The following is a 22,266-nucleotide window of genomic DNA, read 5'->3' on the forward strand; positions in this document are numbered from 1 at the left end:
CTTTGTGCTTACCTCGTGCCCGTTGGACTGTACGCATCCCAGGGCTCCATTTCGATGGATGTGCAGGAATGCGGCACCTTGCCCACGTCACGTATCACCAAGGACATGCGCTTGTGATATTTCAGCTGACCAACGGCCTCGTCGTGCGTCACATCGAGAAACGACTGGCCGTTGACCTCCAGTATTTCGTCGCCAATCATTAGACCGGCACGATCTGCGACGCTATCCTTGTCGACGCCCGTGACAAAGATGCCCAGGCCGTACTCGACGCCGCCGCGTATCATCAGGCCCAGCGATTGGCCGGGCTCAATGAGCAGCTCGACGCGGCGTACCCTAAACGGATGCCGATTAGCACATGCTATATACATATACATTTTCTATATAATATCTGTGTAATCCACTTACCGATCTCGGCGCTCGTTCCGCCTGCCGCCATACTCCATGGGCGGCGAGGCCGGACGGCCGTGTCGATCCATCCAGGAGCAGGTCTGACGAAAGGGCAGACCCGATCCGCCGCCGCCGCCGCCGGCCGCTGCCGCATGGGCCGCTGCAGTCTGTGGTAATAGGGGGGCCATCGACGCGTACATTGGATCCCGCGAGGGTGGACCAAAACCGTGCAGCGGTGCCGTCGAGTTCAGCGTGGGCGGCGCTCGCACCGTCATACTGATTTGACGTGACGATTTCAATATCTGCACACATCTCTGCGTTAAGAAAAAATGTGGCAATAGAAGAGACACAAAAGAGAGACGGAAGATGCAAGCAAAACGAACGAACGATAGAAAGGAGCAAAGAGAGAAGAAAATTGTCGAACCAAAATCGGGTGGCAAAAAGATTTAAAATTTCAAAAAACTAAAAACAAAAACAAATTTCATATTCAACAAAATGTTAATTCAAGGCGAGAAAACGGGGCGGACATTTTGCTGTTCTATTGTGTGCTTTATTGTGGTTTTACTGTACCATTTCCTCTCGTTTTGGCTGTTACAATTTTAATTGTTTCGCCACAAAAACCCGTACGAGTTGAGTTGCGCTAATTGTTTGGGACAAAAGTGCGAATGTCATTTTTGTTTTCAAATAATCCCAAAAATTTACCACATTGAGTTTTATGGCTATTGTGGTTGGGCATTTGGACAAATTGTTAGTTCCCGAAACAGATGTGTTTTTGGGTGAAGCTGTTGAAGCCCTTTGGTAACTTTTATTGATCCTTTGAGACTATTAAATATAAGTAAGCTTTATAATATGGCTTGAGTTTGCAGTTTATGGCTAAAGTGAAATTTGTAACTGGAAGTTACGGAAGGTCTCTAATGTAATAACTAAACAGGAAGATCTACAAGATCTCTTAGAATTAGTTTCCTTCAAGCCAAACTAACTTTATCTTTGCCAATTAAAATATAAATGCCCAAAACTAAGAATTTTAATTAAATACTTTAAAAGTTGAAGTTCATATAAATATAGCCCAAATTGCAGTACACTGTAAGAATTGATGGTGCTTATTATGTGTTTAAGGCAGATTAAACAAATTCGTAATAAATAAAAAGCATATTGAAAATAAAAACACAATTCTAGAAATAGTTAAAAATAAATCAAATGAATGTCGTCTATTTAAGTAAATTAATTTACAATGTGAATTCAATGCGACTAATCTATTGCCAATTTTTTCTCAGTGTATATTTGTATTAGTGTTTTTTTTCAATGATGTGTATTTCGTTTTTCGTTTAGTAATATTTGTACAAAATGTTTCAAGTTTCATTATATGTAAAGTGCAAGATATTAGACAAAAACTACAAAAAATCGTTTAGAGCATAGAACGAGCTCAGCAGAGAGAGGCAGAGAGAGAGAGAGAGAGAGAGAGAGAGAGAGAGAGGGGAACTACATATACAACACTAGACCAAGTACCAGTTATTTCACGACTATTGGCAAACAAATTTGTCGAAAAAATAAAGTTAAAATTGAAAAGCAGCGTGGGAAATGGCACAACACGTGCCAGGCCCCGAGTTCCCGAGTCCCCGACTGTTCTAGCCTCCTGCTCCTGGTCTAATGTACTTTGTTAGGAGCACGCATAGTGGCACCAGCTACTGCTGGAATATGAAGAATTATATTGACTATCATAACGTGTCACATAAAATATTCCACAATAAATTGACTTTCGTTGTCAGCAGCGTTGGCAGCGCAGCTGTCTAACTTGGGCGTCGTTCGGGTTATAAGTGCCAGGGTTTGTCGTCCTGGTGGTGGGTCTAAGGCGGGCTGATGGGCTGCGATTTAGGTACTTTGACAAGTGGCGCACATAAAAGACGATGGCCTACTGCTACTCAAATGCATTGCCCCTTATCGCAACTATTAGCAGGCAGACAAGCAGCCTATCGAGCGAAATCACATTAAAAATCAATAAAGTGTACAATTAAATTATCTTTTTGAAAGGAAGATTTTGTCGTTGTCTAAGCACAGGCTGAAGGACATGCCTTGTCGTGTTAATCATCCTTTCTTATAGTCACTTAATATACATATATAAAACATGTATGAAAAATACAGCGAACTCTCGAAAAGTTCAACTTTGACTTCCTAGCATTTTAAGCAGCCGCTTAGAAGTATATATAAAGCATAATAGTTTCTTTATTTAAAGAAACTATGAGGTTTTATTCTCTTTAAGCAACGTGTCTAAGACGCTGCTGCTCTCTCATAATGTGCTCTAATCGATTTTGCGCTAGATAACAACATTAGCTACTGAAAGTACATATTGAAAAATAGTTTTGTAGAAAATCATTTGCAGTCTGCTCACCTTAAGCGCCTCCTCGTGATTGATTGAGGTGAATGGCGTGCCGTTCACCTCTAGGATTGTATCACCGGGTCGCAGGCCGGCGCGCTCCGCCACCGAATTCTCCTCGATGCGTGAGATGTAAACACCTAAGCCTGTCGATAAAACACACAAAAAAAAAACAACAAAAAACAAAAAAAAATCAATTAGCAAGCGGTGCGCATTAAACTTTTATTAAAAGACACACCACACCATGCCCTGCACCGCCCACGGCTAGGCCCATTATGATACCCTGTATCCATTACAAATGGGTAGGGTATTACAAAACGTGCCGTATATATGTATATTCTTGATCAGCATCAATAACTGACTCGAGCTACCGACTTCGTCCTCTTATCAGTCCGAATATTCAACTTAAATGTATTCTTAACCTAGCATCAAGTTTGTTAAAAAGTCGATAGCTCAGCCAGGTGTCTGAAATTGATAAGTATCAACTTTTTGCCCCGGTGCTTCGTAGCCTACAAAAGCTGAACATACGAATAATATTTCACCTTAAGTATATCATTCTCCGATTCCCCAGTAAATATGAACACATACTTAAATGTTTTCTTTTTGCGCTTAGAAGCTTAAAACGATCGGACAATGAGCTCCGATTTGATTCAAGCATGAAATTTCCATAGTGTGGCGCTGAGGCGTTGAAGAAGCAAAATAATTAAATACAGGGTATCCAAGTACTCTCGACTAAAGCTTTTTAACTTAATTTTTGCGTCTGTTTTTTGTAAGCCTTTTTCATTAAGCGGGATTCTATTTGGGTGTATGTGTGTGTGCGTGTGCGTGTGCAGCCATATGTGCCGAAAAGCGAGCAAAAGCAGCTCACATTGTGTGAGTCAATGGGGACGATAAATTGATAGATGAAACGACCCCGTATACGCGGCTGGGCGACTTAAATAGATTTTTTTTTATCGATTTTAAAGCGGTCGCACGTTGAAAGTTAAAAATAAAATGCCCGACAGTGAATGGAGGAGCGTGCGGCGGGCATGGGGGCATGCAGGCAGAGAGTCACGGACAGGTGCAAAATGCGCTTGGAAATGTCAAAGCTGTTGGCGTTTTGTAGCAGTAAAACGAATGTACAACAAACCGACAGACAATGGAATCGAATTGAAAATTAAATTGCATGAAATGCTCTCTAAATTCCGGCCAAATTGAGGTGCCACACATCGCCACACACGTGAGAGACAAGCAATTGAGCCTCGAATCGACTGGGCGTAACATCGCATCAACTACAAACGTCAAGGAGTTCCATGGCCCCTTCTACAAACATCCTCTGGCAAGCTACACTCACATATGCTTTTCGCTCTAAATATAATCCAATGGCAGGCAGCTTGGAAAACTGCAAAGTCTTGTGCTCTTGAGCCTGACAAGGATACCCAGGGCTAGCCACCTATTATTTGGCCTCTTTGTACTCTCTTGGCCATGGATTTAAAACGTAGATTGGTTTTGCCCAATGCTCGTCTGACCGTGGGCTACTCTTTATAGCCAAAATGAATTTGGAAGCCTCTAAAATTTTAAAATAAATCTATACCCTGTAAAGCCCTAAGCTCTTAAAGCCTTTTTACAGCTTTTACATAATTTTTCGATTGAGGTATTTTGTGTTTTGTTCAGTGTTCTTTAAAGATAAATTCTTTTTGACACAGAATAAGCCTCACAAAAAACCTATGAGCTTTAAAAAGAATCGCTCTTTAACCTCTAACCATAATTCTTAGAAAAATAATTTAATATTTCCCTTATGTTAAAAAATGGTAGGCAAACATTTTAATAGAGTTTGTACTTTTGGCATCTAAAAAATTATTTCTTGGAAATTGTTTATCGATGGTAATTTCCATCTATTTTTTCAGTTTACATTCCTTAAAGTCTTACAACTAAAGTCGCCAACATTCTTCAGTCAGTTTTAAGGCAACATTCAACAGACCGTTTCTTTGTTCTTCAAGCATATATATAGATTCGAAATATTTGGACTGATTTATACACCTAATCGCACTTTTTTGCCCCCTTGAACTTACCTGAGTCTTTGCCTCCTTTGACGCATATACCGAAGCCGTGATCGACTTGCTGATCACGCGACATTGAAACGGTGCGCGTCGTAAGTTCATGTATGTTGGGCACACTCCGATCCCGATCTCGATCGCGATCCCGATAGATCTGTATAAAAATTAAAGGTTAATCATCTAGCTGCTGTGAAAATAGAATTGCTTGGATTTACCTGATGCGTTGTCGAGGGCGGGCTGCTGGCCGGACTGCGTCGCCCTGTGCGATCGCGATCGCGGGTGCCGCCGTTGCTGTAGTGATAGCTACTCGTAGGAACTGAAGACGACTGTGTGGCGCCGAACATGCGCAGCACCTGCTCCGGCGATATGGCCCGCTTTTTGTTGCCATTGCCCATGGCCGAGGCGGCATGGCGACCGCTGGCTGCCGTTGATGTGGGCAGCGTGCCGGCCGTGCCGGCGGCCATGTGGCTAGATGGCGAGGAGCTGAGATACGCCGAGCCGCGACCAGGCAACGAACCACCCTTCGTGGGCACACCAGCCGAATTGTAATAGTAATGCGGCGAGTGTGGACGCTCAACGATTGTGTACGATGTGCCCGGTGGCGAATAATAGAGACCGGAGCGACCGGTGCCGCCGGCACGCAGCGAACTGGTGCTATTGCCCACACGGGAGCCAATGCCGCCGGCGCTGCCGCCGTAATGAACGTGCCCGCTGCCAGGTGGCGGACTGATCATGCCAAAGGCCAGGCCAATGTCCTCGGCCTCGTAACTGTTTGGCGCTGCTGCGCTGCTCCGTAAATGATGTGCGCTGAGCCCAGCTGAGCCGCCCGTCGGTACGCTCGATGATGATTGTGTGGCGCCAATGCCACCAATGCCGATGCCGGCCGCATTCGCTGCTGCTTGTGTTGCATGGTAACCATAACCGCGTGCACTCCAACGTGATGGTCCAAGATCGCATAATTCGGCATAATCATTGCCAGCTGCGCTCATTGTCAGGGGGTCACCGTCGTATGGTATACCACTACCCCCAAGGCGCATTACACTGTTGGGGCTGGTGCTGACAGCAGATGCAGATGCAGACACACAGAAAGAGAGAGAGAGAATGGCACAGTTAGTTGTTAGTTAAACAAGTGAAAATAGGCTAACATCCCCCTGTCCCCGTTCCAGTCCGACAACAGCTTTTTGTTTGCATTCGCTCATTGCAAACGCAGCCGTTAAACCGCAGCTCAGCCACGCGCCTAGCTGCGGTTCCCATTACAAACAATGGCTTAATCTCCAGAGTCATATGTTCTCACACACACAAACAACTCGCGCGCGCACACACTCACACATGCACACGGAAAACTATGGCCCATTTGTTGGTTGCCATCCTTTGTTTCGATATCAATAGGAGAGAACCTACAAACTAGGCTCTCCATTATTCATGTGCATATGCTAACTTTGGGCCAAACAACTCAAGTCCGCCCCACCCTGGCACTCCTGGCACTCGTCTCCCAAATGATAGCAACGGAAAGCGATGCTCATTAATTCATAGACCAAAATTGCGATGCTCACTTTGGCACTCACTTAGCCGATGAGTCCAGCATTTACATTGACATTGTTGGTATGCTTAATATGAGTTTATCTAGTGTGTAATAGAAAATGCAATATATACTTAAAATGTACATTGAAAGAGTTCATGAGTAAACTATTTAGAAATTAGTTTAAAACAACAATAACAAAATCAATAATAATGCTAATGATAATGATAATAATAATAATAATAATAGTAATAAAAATGATAATAATAATAATAACAAGAATAATAATGATAATAATAATGATAATAATAATCATAGTAATAATAATAATAATGATAATAATGAAAATAATAATCATTGTAATAATAATGATAATAATAATCATAGTAATAATAATGATAATAATAATAATGATAATGAGAATAATAATCATAGTAATATAACAATGATAAAAATGATAATAATAATTGTTATAATAAAAGTTCAATAATTATAAAATTATTTGACCCATATTTCATTGATAAACCAACTAACATTTGATGATGTCACAAAATGAGTTTTAGGATTGAAACTAAAAAAAGAATGCCTTGATATAAAGGCATTTAGGTATTAAGCGATTAAAATGTTCATCATTTGATCTTATTTAAATACACTCTGGCTACGTCGGACACTTGACGATTCTTAATCTGGCTAGATCAACGATAATAATCCAGAAAAACAAGACTTTAAATAGGGACAACTATAAGGCTAGTTAATATTATAAACTTAACTAAATAGTCCAGAAGAGAAAGACTTTAAAGTCGCTTAACTATTAAAAAATAAACTAATTTCAATTTATATTCCAAACGTAAAAAATTGTTGAGAATATTCTAAACATTTAAATGATCGTATCTGTTAATAGACCATTTTTGTATATATCAATATTATTCCTTCTGAAATTTCTACCTTTTCTTAACGTTTGTTACTTCAGTTAAAGTTTTAAAAATAGTTAATTAGCTGGCTCGAGCTCCGTTTTAAAAGATGTCGATTTAAATGATTTTCCATCTTGTTGAACCAAACGAACAGTTTTTACAAACATTGTGTTAGATCAATTTCAAATTATAATTTATGCCCAATCATAATGGATAATTTTGAACAAATAAAAAAAAAAGAGATTCCAGCAAATGCTCATTAACAAAGCCTCCCTCTCTATTCGAGTCGAAATGTGCCCAACCAACCAATCAATAAATATTTATATTAAAAGCGTTCTCCGTTTAAAATCGCAGCAAATTGATGAAACTATTAACTCGTAAATTGGGCCTGTTTAACAATAACAGCTTGTTCACACATCTATGATTAAATATTTTGCTGCCCCTCGGGGCGGATATATGTATCCATGCATAATGGCTAGCTATAGTGCTTAGCTCTAACAAGCAGCCAATAATGTCCTTTTTGATAAACGGATACACATTTGCATGTGTTTCCACTGCAAATTGGCAAGCAAATGCTCCATATGTCTGTATGTACATGTGTGTGTGTAGATATTTTATAAATTCATATGTACATTTGTATCAATAAGGAGCATCAAGCTAGATATATGTATATACGTACGATTTACTATACATATATATATGTGAATTCATTTGTATATTTGACAATAAATTGCGAGCGTGTGTGTGTGTGAGGGTTTTTTTGTGCTTGGCAGGGCTTTGTTGTAGAATAAACAGCCAGGCTCCAGCGTATTTACTCATGACCTTGCTTTGCAAAGCCAACAACAATGAGCACACACACACTCGCACACTCGCACAGACACATACACACTGATGGCTGGCGTCGCCTGACGTTTGGCGCTGTCCCAAGGACATTTTTCATGTGCGCAATGTGACATTTTTGGAATTTGTTACTCGGGTTTGTGCCAGGCGGCAATCGCACAGTGTCGCAAAAAATAAAACACGTTTGACAAAGCTATCAATTAAGGCAATGCCAATCGATAACTTTTAAAGAGCATCAGTGATGCGCAACGACCGATAATCGACAGCTTAGCCAGGCCAATTATTTTCATCACTGAGCAATAAGTCTTGGCACCACTGTGCATTTCATTTTTTGTATGTTCGTTTTGTTATTGTCATTGTCAATGGTCGCCTGGTTTTATTTGATTTGAAAAGTAACTGTTGTACAAACATAAATACATACGTAAACATATTTATAAACGTACATAGCACTCATATTTATGCATACTTCCTTACTTCAGTTCCCTTACGACGGGTATTCAAATTGTGGCTAACGATGTGTTTCGCATAGAAGGATCACAGAAAGTTTATTTTTTTTATTTTACAACCAAACTAGTCGCTGAGTTAGGAGGTTATCCTGATGAAATTATTTGCATATGCCAAACCGGACTACATTATCATTAAGATTTCAAGAGCAAATATATGTCATACAAAAACTTTAATTTGAAACACGTTTTCCTTACTATATCTTTTTATTAGTTCGATACGAAAGACGTTGTTGGCTAGTTCGCTTTTTTAAAAGATAAAGTAGAACCTGTCCAGACTCTGCTTTGTTTTCTAGAGAGCATATTGGCAAAGTCATCAAACAACTCTGAGATTTTAAGGTTTAATTTAAATATATATTGAACATTTTCTACTTGTCGACAAGGGTATTAAATCTTCGTTGTTCAGTTAATGAGATATCGAACGTTCTCTATTTGTCAACAAGGGTATTAAATTTTCGTTGTGCCTAAGCCAACTTTTTACTCGACCGTTTATACGCGTTCACAATGTGAAAAGAGTATATTAGGTTTGCACAAACTTCGTTCTGCTGTTCGTATATCCGTTTCTTCATCTTTTCGAAAATTCACTCAAGACGATTATATAATTGCGCCCACCGGAGGCGTGTTAAATCGAGAAAATCTATATCTTCCACAGTATTAGATTTAGACTAAGCAAATTGGGCGTGAAGATGAGCTGCTCTTAAAATCGATCGACAACAGATATACAAATATTATATACCATATACATATATATCTCCCTTTCCCTTAAATAAAGTTAGCGGGCATCATGCAGTCGTTTACAGCCGGTCGCAACATTCCTACTTAATTATTTTATTTTTGTTTAAACCAGCATTTGCATTGGACTGTCGTCATGAATGTTGTGGGCACATTTTATCTGTCGTTGTTTTATTTATTTTGCCTGCTTATCGCATTGTTTGCTGCTCGTGACGCCAAACTGCAATTCTCCGAGTTATTTTTTGCATTTTATATAAATTTGCAAGCGGAATTGTGAATGGGCCAATGTGGTTGTTGTTGTTGCTGTTGTTGTTGTTGCCTTGACGCCTTTGTGGCGTGGCGCTCAGAAGTATGCTATAAAATACTTTGTGCGTAAGTGGGCTGCGCTTTTATTTATAAATAATTGATGCTTTATATGTGCCCCGGCACTTAATGCGGACTCCTCTTAATAGTTGCTGAAGGCATATTAAAACATTAAGCAGTCAACGCGTTTTTTCGCCCTTTTTTTTTTTAAATTATCGCCTTTTCAAGGGAGGGTATCTGTGTGTGTGTGTTTGTGAGGGTGTGCGAGCAAATGCTGCGGTTCGAGCATTCATCAAGTTTTTTAGCATTATTTCGGCAGGGCTGTGCACAAAAATTCTGGGAAGTAATTATGATAAATGCAGGATGTGTCTGTGTGTTTGTGTGTGTGAGTCGCTGGGTTTGCCTTGCGGCATGTCGAACTTGTAACTGGGTTAATTGCGCGTAAAAACAAAAAGGTAGCGCACCGCAGAGACTATACACCTATGCACGTACCAGCCTGTGCGTGTAAATGCTTTGTGTGTGTGCGTGCCCATTGCCGCTCGATGTCAATAAATCTTAAAGATCCGAGAGCTTAGCATAAGCCATAACAACGAAATTGTTGAGTTACGCACAATGCACTCGACCAGAACCGATTATTAAATAATATTAAAGAGAAAAAACATAAAGCTTATGCAACATTTTAATCATAAATACATGTATTCAATTACGATGGATTTTAATTAAATCCAGGAATGATTGCACAACAAATTCTAGCAAAAGAACATTAATAGGAAAAGTAAGATATCATATTTCGTACGAACACAATATATTCCATGAAATTGATGGTAAATAAGGGGAGCATGTTTTAAAAACAAATATGATTAAAGAGATAGCCCAACAGCTCTATACCCTGTCAGCCCCCGAGCCGAACGATTATCAAGAGGATTTATATTGTCAGAGCCTGCGTCTAGTGGGATAATTATGTCACATAAATAAACTCAACTGGGCAGAAGACCAACGACAGCATTGAACAAAAATAAACGCAAGCCAAACAAAGCAAAGCTCCATAAAGTTTATACAGATACACACGCACACACACGCACACACGTACACATACACACATAATGCCCTTTTACATGTATTAATAAGCTTTGAGCATGTTAAGGCTCAATTACCTGCACAAGGGCCGTTGGCTATTTAAGCCAGCCAAACTCTGAGTTACGAGTATTGTGTGTGTGTGTGTGGGAATCTGCTAAAAATAATAACAAAGTTCACTGCAACGACACGTGCCTGTTCGAAATATAGTATTCTCTGCCTATAATGACAACCGCACTCAACTTGGCTGACAGCTTAAAACACGTGACAGACCTTCATTAAAACAAGAAAAACAACAATTACATTTCAAAATAAAAGCCTCACTCTCTCTTCCTCTCTCGCGGATTACATGTACAGAGGACACTCGCGTGTAAGAACAGCTCGTTGTGCTCTTTTTCAATCAAACCATATGAAGAAATATATACACACTATGTACTGTATTGTGTTATTTAGAAAAGTTTTAAACAAAACAGAAAGAAGAACTTTCGGGAAAAGAAATGTGTTTTGAATAAAGACTTTTACTTCAATTTTCAGTGTGACTGACCACTTTTTAATATGTTTTCCTGGATCAATATCAAGAACATCTTTATCGAGCGTTCACTGTAATTATTTAAAAGCTTCAAAGTTCACGTTTAACTAAAGAGAAAATCAAACATTTTTTAACTGTGAAAATAGGAGAAAAACAATTTTAAGCATTTAATCCGATTTGCTTAAATATATATTAACTATAATAATATATTTCAAATATATTTAAAACTTCATTCTCTTAAAAATGAACTTTTATTTAAATATTATATAGGCCCAAATTAAATAATCCTATCGATTCGAAAGCTCTACATAAAGAATAGACAAAAACGTCTCGCGCCATTTTTGCATAATCCACGCACAGCTGTGAGAAATAAGTGGAAACGAGTTTTACATAAAGCATTATATGGAAAACACTTGAGCCGGACACAAACTGGCCAGACCAGCTGATACATTTCCAAATAAGGCCCATAGTTGTCAAAAGTGACCCATATAAGTGTAAATATCCGTTTTAATTAAAAGGTTTTCGTATATAAAATAGCTGGCATGCATATTGAATGGACACATTTCAACTTTCAGCTTTCAGTCCGTGTCCGGTCTTTTGCTTTGAGGCTAGCTGGGCGAATTCTTTGCGTTGCTCCTGTTAAATATGCAACACATTTTTCTATGCCTTATTCAATATTCTTTTAGCGCTAAGAAAAAAAATATAAAAAAGTGTCATGTTCCGGGGATTTAAAAGTGGAGCGTCACGTAGGTGGCTGGCAGCAAGAAAGAAAATCTGTTGTAATAAGATATGCGCCATGCATATGCATAAGTTAAGACGGCCAGGTATTTGAAAAGTCAACGAGAATACAAGAAGCAGCAAACAAACAACAGCAACAAAGCCAGCAAAAGCAGCCACGAAACGTCGCTGGCTTACATGTCAACTATCGATTTTTTAATTAAATATTAATGAAGCACGAAAAAAACAAAAACGCGGCAAGTCACGGGCCAAGAGAGCATTTGAGCACGCTCGAAAAGCGGGACAGTCGTTCAACTGCCTCAAAATGGCGGAGGCTCGCCCCTAACATGGTGCGGACCCAGGCGTGCCCCTGCACGCCCCAAGGTATGCTACGCTAAATAATAAAAAGGCTGCCACATGACACAAAGAAAACGATGTTCCCAAAAAAAAAAAGGCAGAAATAAAACAATCCAAGACACAACGAACAGTCAATACCCTTGTAGACAAATTGCTTAGGTGTGCTTTAACTGAAACTTTTTATTCCTGATAGATCCGAAAGAAAACTTATCATATAGGTGTGCGATTTGATATGGTTTTGCAAATATGCTGGGATGAGAGCAAGCATCGTAATTGCAGAGTTTACTCTACTTTGAAAACCCGAAAAGCTTATATAACATTAGTTCAATGTGGATATAGGGAACATATATGTATAAGGAATATGTTAAAACTCGTAAATACCAAATTTTGCCAAGATATCTTAAGAAATGCTTTATACATAAACTTAATTATGGATTGATAGTTTCTAGAAGAGATTTGTTATATAGTTTTCCGATTCGAGTGATAAACATTGATATATGCAAAGCTTCGTACAGCTAACGTTAAGACTGAGACTTTCGTTTTGGAAGGTTACAGATGGATATGGCCATATGGACTCGGCCAGGATCATCTCCTTCTATGCGTTACACATTTAATGGCAAACTAAAAATACCCTCTAAAGGGTATAATGAAATAAGAGCAGAGCAACAAAAAGTAAAAGCTGGTAAATTACGAATTTTTAATCACACGTCGCGTTATAAAGGACATAAAATATAATTTATATATAGAAAGTGGAATTATACGAAAAAAGAAAACTAAATCAAATAAAATAAAATAAATATGCAAAGCGGCGTTCCACGGAGTAGGTCGACGCTGTCTCCTGTCTATGGGCAGACACGCAAACAAGCCAAGAAGGAAATGTGGAAATGTAAAAGGCAAATGAAACTACATATTTGCCGAGGGGGGGGGACGACGGCCATAGCGATAAGGATGGGCGCGTTTGCCAAGTTTTGCCGGGCCAAAAGACAGACCAGCAGACAGTCAGACACACACACACACACGCACACACACACGCACACACACACACATACACAGCGCAGTTGCGTCCAGTCACGAAAGTTAGTTTGAACAAGTCGTGAGTGCAGGTTAGCGCGACGCACTCAAGCCGGAGACGATAGACAACTATGGAGTGTGTACAATGTCTGAGAGTACAAGAACTCACGCAGCTTATAGACAAGCACAAGCACGCACACACACACACACACACACACACACATATACAAAAATAAACAAAAAGAAAAACAGTCGCGTAGGCGCAAAAACCCAAAAACCAGCCAGGCACGAGTCGCAAGCTTGCTCCTCCACTCACTCATCCTCCACCCCAGCTCAGCTAGCTCCTCCCCGCCTTGCCCCCTCAGAAAATTTTCCACAAATTATGCGACGTGGCAGTTGCTTTCGTGTCTGCTCATAGTATTTTCTATTTTCCTCAGAAATGTATTCCTGCAGCCAGCCTTTTATTTGGGCCTCATGTGCAATATTTTACGTGGCTGCTTCAAATTTGCCGCAAGTGGCCGCCAGAATATGGAAATAATAATATCTATATATACCGATTCGGAAACAAATATCGTGCGTCACATTAAAACAATAAATTCCCATTTATCGTAAAATAGTTGCATGGCCCATTTCTCGTGCTCTGATGGATTATATCAACGAATAAATCATTTTCCATTTTTGTGCATCCTTTTAAATTTGTATGCCCTTATACAGGGTGTTATAAGATTGTCATGCAATGTGTAATGCATAGAAGCAGACACATATATATATATAGACTAGACTAGATCAGCATCAACAGCCGCGTTGATAAAGAAAAAAAAAAGGTCCGACCCTCCATCAGCCCATCTGTATGTTTCTATGCGAACTTGTCTCTCAGTTGTAAAGCCATCGTCTTAAGATTAGCATAAATCCGTCTTTCTGTTGCAGGCAGCAGTAGTAGGTTCTTGTTGGAACAAGTTTTTGGTTTATCAAGATATCCATATATCGCCATATATTAGTTTCACTGAGCTTCTCATACTTATGCATTAACTTATCAAGGTCGGAGCAATATATCACATAGCTGCCATAGAAACGATTATCTAAATTAAGTGCTTGTATAAAAAACTTATCAAGATATCTTGAGCAATCTAGGCTTTTAATAGTTTATTTATGCTACTTATATGTGAGCAAAGTCTGGTCAAGATCGTTCTATATTATACAGCTGTATACAAAAAATCGACTGAAAATAATGACAACATATTCTCTTTTCCAAGATATTTTCACCCAACTCATGTCTGTAAAGTCGTCAGGCAAATGTCTACAAGGGTATTAAAACTTCGGCGTGCCAAAGATATCTGTGTTTTCTAGTTCTTTCTATCGAAAAGGAAGTCAATATGTTAAGGTAATTTAAAGATAAGGCCTGATAAGCACATTTCTTTTCAAATCATGATAGAGTAGTAGTGCTTATAACTAGAAAACCTCTCTCCTCGTAAATTACTCGACTAGAAGATATCCTGTACCCACGACAAAGCAATATATATTTACATAGATTGACAGTTCTTGGTGGCCTGTATTTAGATATTTGAATGTTTAGTTTAAGGATAGTACTTTTATCTCTACTTAGTGGAGTTTCTAAAAAAACATCGACCTTAAATATATTATCAGAGATAATACAAGACTTAATCCGAATAACAGTTTAGTACGAAACGAAACCTTTTTAGTTTTCAAACAGAATTATTATAAATTAAAAACGAAATACTTGATACATGTGATTTCTTCTTAAGTATTAATTTACCAGAAGGAATTACCCGGCATTGCCCGGGTCACCCTACATTTGACCATTTTTATTATAATGCCAATGTTGTATCGTGTTCATTTCCGCATCTTGTTTTATTTTATGATAGAATGCAATGATATTTCTGGCAGATATCATGTTATTCAATTTAAAAATACACACACACAAATGCTCGCAACAAAGGCAAATTTATAGTAATTAGACCAATATTTCCTGTGCTTTTTCATTGACCCAGCCCTAGTCGTAGCCCCAGAGCTGTGGCAATGGGCACCACAGAATTTGTACAAAATTATTTAGTGGCTGCCTTTTGACTCGCTGGCTTCTCGGGTCTGCTCTGTCTACAGGATGCCAGGCTGCGAGCTTGCGGTTAGATTGGTTACCCTGCCGGGCCATAACAATAAATCTTCTTTTATTAAATAAGGCGAGGACGAGAGCGAGGGCGAGAGCGAGTGCAGGCGGCGCACTTGAATTTAGACGCAACCAGGAAACGCAGACGGAAACGGAAACAGAAACTGAGACAGGTGGGTAGGAAAATCATTAATAGGTATTTACTGGGCGCTGGTCGGGGCCGTAAAACTAATCCGTTTTTATTTACGAACTCAATATTGCAGCCCCTCGAACACTTCACACGCGAAAGGGTCGCTCATTAAGTGAAAGAACCTTGAGATCCCTGAGAAACAGAAATAACGAGGTAAAGAAAATGTTACAAGTTTGCCTCTTAATTCACTTAAGACTTTAGTTTTTTTTTGCTCCCTCTTCTTTTTCCTTTGGACAAGAAATGTGCAGTGGGCAGGGGGGGATGGGTGAGGGCGGCAGTCGCCTTACAACATCATTTGTGTTCGTCCTTTAAGTATCTTGTATTAGGAAAGTTCTCGGCAACGCAGCCACTCAGCCTTGGCGATGCCATTGAAACTGTAACTCAGAATGCGAAACGGGAATGTGGCAAATGAACAAAAGTGGAAATTCGCACACACACACACACACACACGTATATGGCAAGGAAAGCAAAAAAATCTACGATTTGTAGTCAAGTGCGCAGTAGTTTTGCATTCAGAGCCCAGAGCTGAAATTCGCATAGGCAAATGGAAATATTAATAAAAGTGGAATTGCGATTTGCCCTTCGCCCCAGCAACTTTTTCAATTTGATTGCACACAAAAAAAGAAAAAAAAAAAAAACAAAATTGAGGAAGGATACGCTAAGGAAGAGCTTGAATTAGAATAGAACCATGCTCGACTCGTGCCTAATATGCTCGACTCAGTCGATTATCCTTTCGCTTTTTATACATTTTTATGCCAGCATATCCTTTGAGCTGGAGTTTACACAATGCCAATTGCTTGGCCTGAACGCTTTTGGGGCTACAGTTGGCGGCGGCTTTATCAGATCTATTATTGACACTAATTGCGGGCTTATTATATTATATTATCCACGCAAGTAAACGATTATTGCTTTGTTTATTATTCGTTGTCAAATTGTCGATTGTGCAATTCTCTCTTTGCAACAGGGTGGGGCAACAGTCTCTTTAGGCAACTTTTTCTTCGTATTGATTTTGCATTAATTCGTGCTCTTCGCTGGTTTATTGTGGCTACATTTTTATGACCACCTTTCATCAATCCCCCAATTAAGTGTCTTCAAGCAGTCTCTGTCATTTCTTTGTTTAAGCCATCAAATATGCATTGATGAACTGCAGCCTTGTTATAGTTTTCACAGAAGTTGCTCTATATTTTGATGCCGCGACAACAATGTACAGTGAAAGCTCAGTTCAGCGTACACCTGCTGAGAAGGACATACGCTTAACAGATTTGCTTAGCGCAACCAACATTAAACTTTTACAATTTAGAAAACTTTTTATTGCAAAAACAAACTTCCCATTGTCAATTGTTTGCATGTTTCTTGCTCGATAAATTTTACGTTAGAAAAGTTTACTTTGCACATATTACAGTTAGTTTAAGCAAAAGCAGAGGAAGAGTTTGATGTGTAAATAAATAGAAAATTATGGCCTGAATGGGAACTTGATGATTCAAATTTAAAGGATTAAAGGAGGTGCGTTAGTTGAGAGTTGACTGTAAATTCATATATTATTATATTAATAGAATATTGACCATTAAGAGTGTTTTAATAGCCGTGTTTATATAAGTATCCACCTGTCTGCATGCTAATTAGTTAGTCTGATTTAAAGCTATCTTATTGAAAATGAAAATCTTTATTAGTAATGCAGGCAATGCAGCCAGATATTATCAGCTTTTGTAGGGGCGACTTGAAATACTAATCAAATGTATTAGACATTAAAAATACCTCTAAATATCAGCAAAATAGTATTATAAACGGATTTCTAATAAAAAGGGCAACGTATTGTTAACACTCTAATACATTAGTGTTAGATACACATTGATTGTCATAAATATAACTTCAAGGAGAATGAAAAGAATCTGCCATTTCAACTGCAGAGTATCTGATAGTCGATTACACGTAACACACACGCTTTTGTTGCCATGTTATTAAGCATGCAGACAATACGTTTGTCTGGAAACCCCGTCAGTTCCCATGGCCACCGGGCTATCGATTCGTTTTTCGCATAACTCAATTTGAATCACATTTGACTTCACTTCATCTGCCACGCCCCGAACCCCATGCAAAACGCACACGCGTCGCGGCAGTGCGATGGCAATTAAAGCACACATCTTCACTTGCATAAATTGCACGCTAATTGGCGCCGGTGCCGCACCCTCGACGCCCAACGCCCAATGCCGCCCACAATTGGCCAGCCACACAACTTAGTTGCAATTAGAAGCGAACAGCGAGGAAATAGAAAAAGCAGCACATAAATCTATTGCATACTCTTGGGGGCATTAATAGAATAAAGTATTCAAATGCGGGCATATCATGTTGTGTGTGTTCGCATATCTGTTTTCGGAGTTAACAATGTTGAATGCAGCCATGCAAAATATTTGCGCAGCTCGAAATCAATTTTAATTTGCAATTGATGGCAAACAGCGAAAATGCAAACTGGCAACAACAACAATAACAGGCCACTAAATAGGCGCTAATAATTTGGCAACGGATTTCGCACAAGTCAACACACACAGCCGCACACACACATACACACACGCGCACAGCTAGTTATTGAAGAGAGGAAATGCAAATCGCTCATACGCCCGGTGCGCCTAGTAATGTCCTGTCAGCTGCTGAGCTCTGCACGGCACGGCTCGCGTTTGACGTTTAATTAGGCGCAAATTTTAATTAAATGCCACGGCGCCAAACAACTTTTTGGCCAGCATTCCGACCAAAAACTCATTAAATAACTATTACTTATGCGCCGATGTGAGCGTGCAACGGTTACGTTATTAATTTTCACCCATCAGACACCGCCCCCACCCTCTTCTCCACCCTCTTGACAATGTAACAATCTAATAGCTAGCTTGAGCCGGATGATAAATGATACAATGAGGATACCACATGGTAAAGCACCTCGTTAAGCTTAAAACTACAATTGATTAATGCAGCGACAAATTCCAGCTACAGCACATTTGAAATAGTCTCTGGAAATATCTAGAAATGACAAACATTCTCTAACTATTGGCGAATTTGCAGTGGTAAATTTTCTAAAATTTGTATTAATATTGGGATAGACTTTGAACCGACTTCATATGTACATAAAGCCGGCGCGAGCTAGCCATGCTCTTGTCTATCCCGTAGAAATTAGAAGTTGGGCAGATCAAGTTGGAAATTCATTTTAAATATATATCCTTTAAAAAAAATATAATAAAAGTCTGCATAAAAGTGACATACGACTTTTTTGAGGAACAAATTTATCATATCCATATCTTAACTATCCTGATTTTATAGGCTTCACTTCGCATTTTATTAGCTTCTCTTTAACAAACGGATTTCCATATTGCTTACAAAGCAAATATTTTAAGGATGAGTATATTTGGCTATGGCGACCTTTCCATATTTTAAATCTTTATTTAGCTGTGCCTCAAGCCAGCTTAATAAAGATTGATTTATATAGATTGATCTGTATTCCAATATTGTCAATATTGGGAGCCGTTGACAATTGTGTACAGGATACCTTAAATCGAGCACTTCTGACTGAAACTTTCTTAAATGATTTTATGAAATTTGTAATTCCGATAATCTCTGAGATTAAAACACTCAAAAACACAGATTTTGTATCGGAAATGACCTTATAAAGTCGAAAATAACTAGTTTTGTCGAAAGCATTTCATAAAATTAATTTTTGCTATATATACTTTCACTATATTCTACTATTATCTGTATTACCCATTTTAAAAATATTGACTAGAATGATCCTTCTCTCAAAAACAGCAAATACCAGGGATTCGATCAATTTAATTGTTTATATCAAAAGAAACATTTCAAGTTAATGTCAGTAATTTATTCAACTTTATGAAAAGACATGAATTGCTGATAAGTTACTTTTAAAAATATTTCGAGCATTCATTATCTGCATATTTGAAAAAACTGTGCTCGCCTTTTAGTTCATTTCCCAACATAAACATTTAACTTTTTGCTAGTTGATGTTGGTTGTTTTTTTTGTTTTTCCGTTTTGTTACTTCCTCAATGAATGTCGCTCACCTGTTTGAAATTCTAAGGATACATTTAAATTGCGTTGCGTGTGTGCTCGGCCTGTATCCTGTGCCAGTGTTCGTGTTGAAGAGGCCTATTCAATGGCTGTGACAGCCAGGCAGAACCGGACTGTCCGCTTCACTGGTGGCTTCTCCTGCCCGTCCCGCTTCTCCTGCTGTCCCGCCCTCCTGGCACGCTTCCTGCAGCAGTCAGCTGCTGGCATGCAAAACTTTTGCTTTGCTGCTGCCGACGCCGCTGCTGCTGCTGCTGATGTTGCGGATATTCGTGTTGTTTAGTTTAGTTTCTGTGGGCTTTCTCCAGTTTGCACGAGCTTGTGTATTTGTATTTGTATGTGAATGTGTGCGTGTGTTTGTGTGTCACTTTATGCGCTTCCTGCTCGATGCTGTCGCACCGCCCGCCGCCACGTTGTGCCGAGAGTGAAAGTTTTTTACAATGTTGCCGTCGTCGACGTCGACGACGAGAGGCCAATGCGTGGTGAGTTTTGCGCGTCACGCTCTCCCACTCTCTGGTTTACTTGCGCTCAGAGCGGCAGCACACACACACACTTTACTACTTTGTATTTTGTTTGCAAATTCTTTTAATATCTTTGTTAATTTTATTTGTATTTTTCTTTTTTGTATTTTTTTTTTTTTGGTTAATTCACGTTTTTTCGCTTATGGTCGGTCACATTTGTAGTTTGATTTTTTTGTTGCGCCCATGGCACATGGAATTGTTGTCTGTTGCAAATTCACCACGAAAGCAGCAACAGCAACAACAATTGCTGGGCCTCTTTGTTATTGCGGGTGGTGTTTGCGCTCCAAGCTCCGAGCTGTTGGCCAGCTTGAGACGAAGACGACGCAGGAGCTGGAGGTGAAGATGGTGGCAGCTGAAACTGCTTATAGTTGGTCGCACGCCTATAAATCGCCAAGCTGCGTGCTGCGATTCGGTATTGGTATCGGTTTTGATATTTTCGGACTCCGAATCCGAATTGCTGTACGTGGCGAATTTCGACGGTAGCCGTTGCCGTAGTAATTTAACCTTCTGCCCTACTCTAGAATGCGTCATCGAACATGTTGTTGTTGTGGTTGCTGCTGTTGTTGTTTTTGTAGTTGTTGTCGTTTTTGTTGTTGTTGTTGTTGTTGTTATTATTGTTGTTGTCGAATGCCACATAAATACGAGTTAGAGCATATACGTGAATTAATTGGCTTAATATTTCATTTGGCACCATCACAAGCACAAGCACAAGCACATCAATACACTAGCTCAAGCACATGCAGACAATCACACACACACACCCACACTAGTGGCATGCCACACACACGCACACGGTGTGTGCATAATGCAATATTTAAACACCGCTGCCTCGCACATTTACTGCATATGTCGTGCTAACACATTCATTACCCATACGCCATGTTGTACGGCCGTGTTTTCAGTGCACACGCACTCGTGCACGGCGCTTTAGTTTTTGTTATTGAATAAGAAGTTATGGACCTCGCTCTCAAGGTTATTTTCTGTTACAAAAAACTGTTTCATTTGCTGGATTTTCGTGCACATTACTTTGATTTTTATAGAAATCTGCTGGGTATTCCCATTGCTATTGCTGGTGCTGCTGCTGCTGCTGCTGCTGGTGCTGCTGCTGCTGCTGCTGATGCTCTGCACATGGCTCCAGGCTCCACAATGTATCTACATATTTTGTGCATTCCCAACTGGTTTGCAGAACCTACACTTAACAGCGCACAAATGGCGCTCCCAAATCACAATTGCCTTTGGCGTTCGCCATGGCTTTTGGTTTTAACACTTTTGAAATTAAATATTTTTGTAGAATATTTTTCTTTTTTTCTTTTTCTCTGCTTTTGCGTTTCCAAGGTGCGCGATTTTGTTGTGTTACTGCGGAGCGTCCCGTCTGGACCGTGTGGCTCCACTTCTCTGACTGCTTGGGCCCAACTTTGTCGTCTTCGCATTCGTGCTCGGGCCCAGAGCTTTTCCCCAAAATGTAGGCTTTGTCAGGCAACGGAATCGGGCCCGAATACGCAACGAACTGAGCACGACATTCTCACCACTTCCGTATAACCCCACCTCCCCTCCAAAGAACAACTCACCCCCTAGACAGGCGACTGACTGGCGAGTAAAAATTAAAGCTCTGTCTCGAATCGCGGTTTACGGGCTCAGTCGCAGTCGCAGTCTCAGTTTCAGTTTCAGTCTCTGGTTTTGTTGGGTTTGCACTCAAAAGTTTGCGTTGTTTGGATTTTGTTATTTTATTGTAGCCGTAGCCGTAGCCGTAGCCGTAGACTCCGTCCCGTGTGCTTTTTCAGAGGATTTCTTTCATGTAATTGTTTTCGTTTCGTTTGCTACAATCGTTACTTTTACAATGAAAACAGAAGCAAAAACAGAAGCAAAAACAGAAGCAGAAGCACAGTCGGAAATATCTGTCAAATTCAGTCATAATTGTGCACTGTAAATTTGTGAGAGCAATAAAAGGTGGTTTTATGAAAAGTACATTTTAAATATAAATCAAGGAGTCAAATATGTATTAAGCATAAATAGCTGCTCGATATAATGATACCCTGTACTTAGCACTGGTTTCAGACACTACAAAATAAAACTTACTGAG

The 22,266-nt window shown here is 39.6% G+C and overlaps 1 protein-coding gene across 4 annotated transcripts in view; it reads right to left on the reverse strand.

The window, feature by feature from the left end:
- The window catches only part of dysc (dyschronic), a 38,724-nt gene extending 17,161 nt beyond the window's left edge, over positions 1–21,563 (reverse strand). For 2 of the 4 annotated variants that reach the window (XM_064689675.1, XM_064689674.1), the window contains exons 1-6: positions 19,662–21,563; positions 5,010–5,850; positions 4,810–4,948; positions 2,774–2,904; positions 406–701; positions 13–333 (exon numbers count right to left, since the gene is read on the reverse strand). In XM_064689675.1, coding sequence (XP_064545745.1) covers positions 13–333; positions 406–701; positions 2,774–2,904; positions 4,810–4,948; positions 5,010–5,831 — 1,709 coding nt within the window. In that variant the 5' untranslated portion in view covers positions 5,832–5,850; positions 19,662–21,563. The remainder of the gene's footprint in view (positions 1–12; positions 334–405; positions 702–2,773; positions 2,905–4,809; positions 4,949–5,009; positions 5,851–19,661) is intronic. The other 2 variants (XM_064689671.1, XM_064689672.1) reach the window with 2 other exon arrangements.
- Positions 21,564–22,266: the final 703 nt, after the last annotated feature.

This window comes from Drosophila montana, unplaced genomic scaffold (genome assembly GCF_035044405.1).
Source record: "Drosophila montana isolate Dmon_TW-CO22-7 unplaced genomic scaffold, ASM3504440v1 contig_3218_1, whole genome shotgun sequence".
In the NCBI taxonomy this organism is placed as follows: Eukaryota; Metazoa; Arthropoda; class Insecta; order Diptera; family Drosophilidae; genus Drosophila; species Drosophila montana.